The 1,614-nt window shown below is 33.7% G+C and overlaps 1 protein-coding gene across 1 annotated transcript; it reads right to left on the bottom strand.

Moving 5' to 3' along the window:
• LOC129683521 (coiled-coil domain-containing protein 82-like) lies at positions 1-1,506 on the bottom strand (the record flags this gene model as incomplete). The annotated part of the gene is given in 1 exon segment (XM_055616233.1): positions 1-1,506. A coding segment is annotated over 1 exon segment (320 nt), but the record flags the coding sequence as incomplete, so codon positions are not given.
• Positions 1,507-1,614: the final 108 nt, after the last annotated feature.

Genomic DNA, 1,614 nt, shown 5'->3' with positions numbered 1-1,614 from the left:
TTGGTTTTGTTTATTTTTTCTTCATCTGTTGAACTATTACTGGTGTCCATAAGGTGTTTACTGTTGCTTTCCTCACTTTCAACTTTGATTAATTTAAGCTCTGTTTCCTTTTCTGGTATCTCATTAATACCAGACTTTTTGCTACTATCAAGCTCTTCGTCACTATCAAGTTCCTCACTGCTACCAAGCTCTTTGTCATGATCAATACTTTCACCACTATCAAGCTCTTCATCACTATAAAAAATACTTCTTTTAGTCCGACGCCAATCAATTCGAGATTTAGAATTTTTCCTTGTCACATGTCTTCTAACATGTACCATTTTCAGTTAAGCTTCTACAAAATAAAGTTATTAGGAACATAACAATGACAACCAGATTACAGCAATGAATACAAGGCACAAATTAATTTGGGTTCATTAAATAGTTCACAAAGGCAAAATCACATAGATATTGGAGTAAAAAAATCACAGAATAGCCAATGTACAAATAATTCAGTGAACAACTATTAATTTTTGAAAACTCATTCTTAATTATGCTATATGTTGTTCTGAAAAGAATACACAGAAAAAATCATGGTCCTGTGTCCTTTAGAAAACTATAAAATTCAAACATGCAAACATAATTAAGAAAAATTCAAGGTAGTCTTAATGAATAATAAAAATAAATGTGAGAGAAAGGTCAACATGTAGAATGATTAGTAAGGCAATTCGTTCATCAAAGATCACCATAAGCAGAGTTGATCAGGCACAATTTTCAAGGGCTGGTTAGATTTGAAAAGAAACAATGAAAGAAACAGTAATTTCAGACAAGTTAGTAGACAAAAGTTTGGCACTGACAAAGAACATATTACTTAATAAATATGTGTTACTAAAAAGGGATAAATAGCTTCTGGTGGATTAAAAAGGAGACAAGAATAGATGATGATGAAATTACAAAGACAGTGTTTGAAGGGGGCCTAGTGGGTAAAGTGCTTGCCATGAAAGCATAAGGACCTGAATTGAGATACCCACCACCCACATAAAAACTGACTGTGGCAGTACACACCAACCCTAGACTTGGATGTGGAAGGGAACAGAGATGGGTGAATCTCAGAGGTGGCTTCTTCGCCTGTTACTCCAACTGAAATGACAAGTTCTAGGTTTGGTGAGAAATCTTGTTTCAAAAAAAATTAATAAGGTCAAGAAACAATTAAGTGAGGTATTTCTACATTCATCTCTGGTTTCACAATACCTGCATTAGTGAGTAAACCCACATGCACTACATATATGTGTTCAACACGCACATACATGGAATTACAAAGATGATTCATCCTTAGGCAAAGGGGAACTGATTTGGAACAGGAGTAACATGAAATTTAAAGGCTCAATCAAGTTACATGAACAAAGTCACAGACAATGTAGTAACTGATATAAAAAAGAGACGACAATGCAATGCAGAGAGATAACCTATCTGATATGGCTGTAGCCTCTATATTCTGTAAAGAAGTGGAAATGGAGTTATACTATGTTTACAAAATACAGAATAATCCAACGAATCTTACTAAAAGTCCAATAATGTAGTCAAATGAAAAAAAGCAAGGAAAGTTTAATGACAAAGCAGAGCATAGTATAAAAA

This window comes from Psammomys obesus, unplaced genomic scaffold (genome assembly GCF_907164565.1).
Source record: "Psammomys obesus unplaced genomic scaffold, mPsaObe1.curated_primary_1811, whole genome shotgun sequence".
NCBI classification, from domain to species: Eukaryota; Metazoa; Chordata; class Mammalia; order Rodentia; family Muridae; genus Psammomys; species Psammomys obesus.
This window is presented reverse-complemented; position numbering and strand designations above follow the sequence as displayed.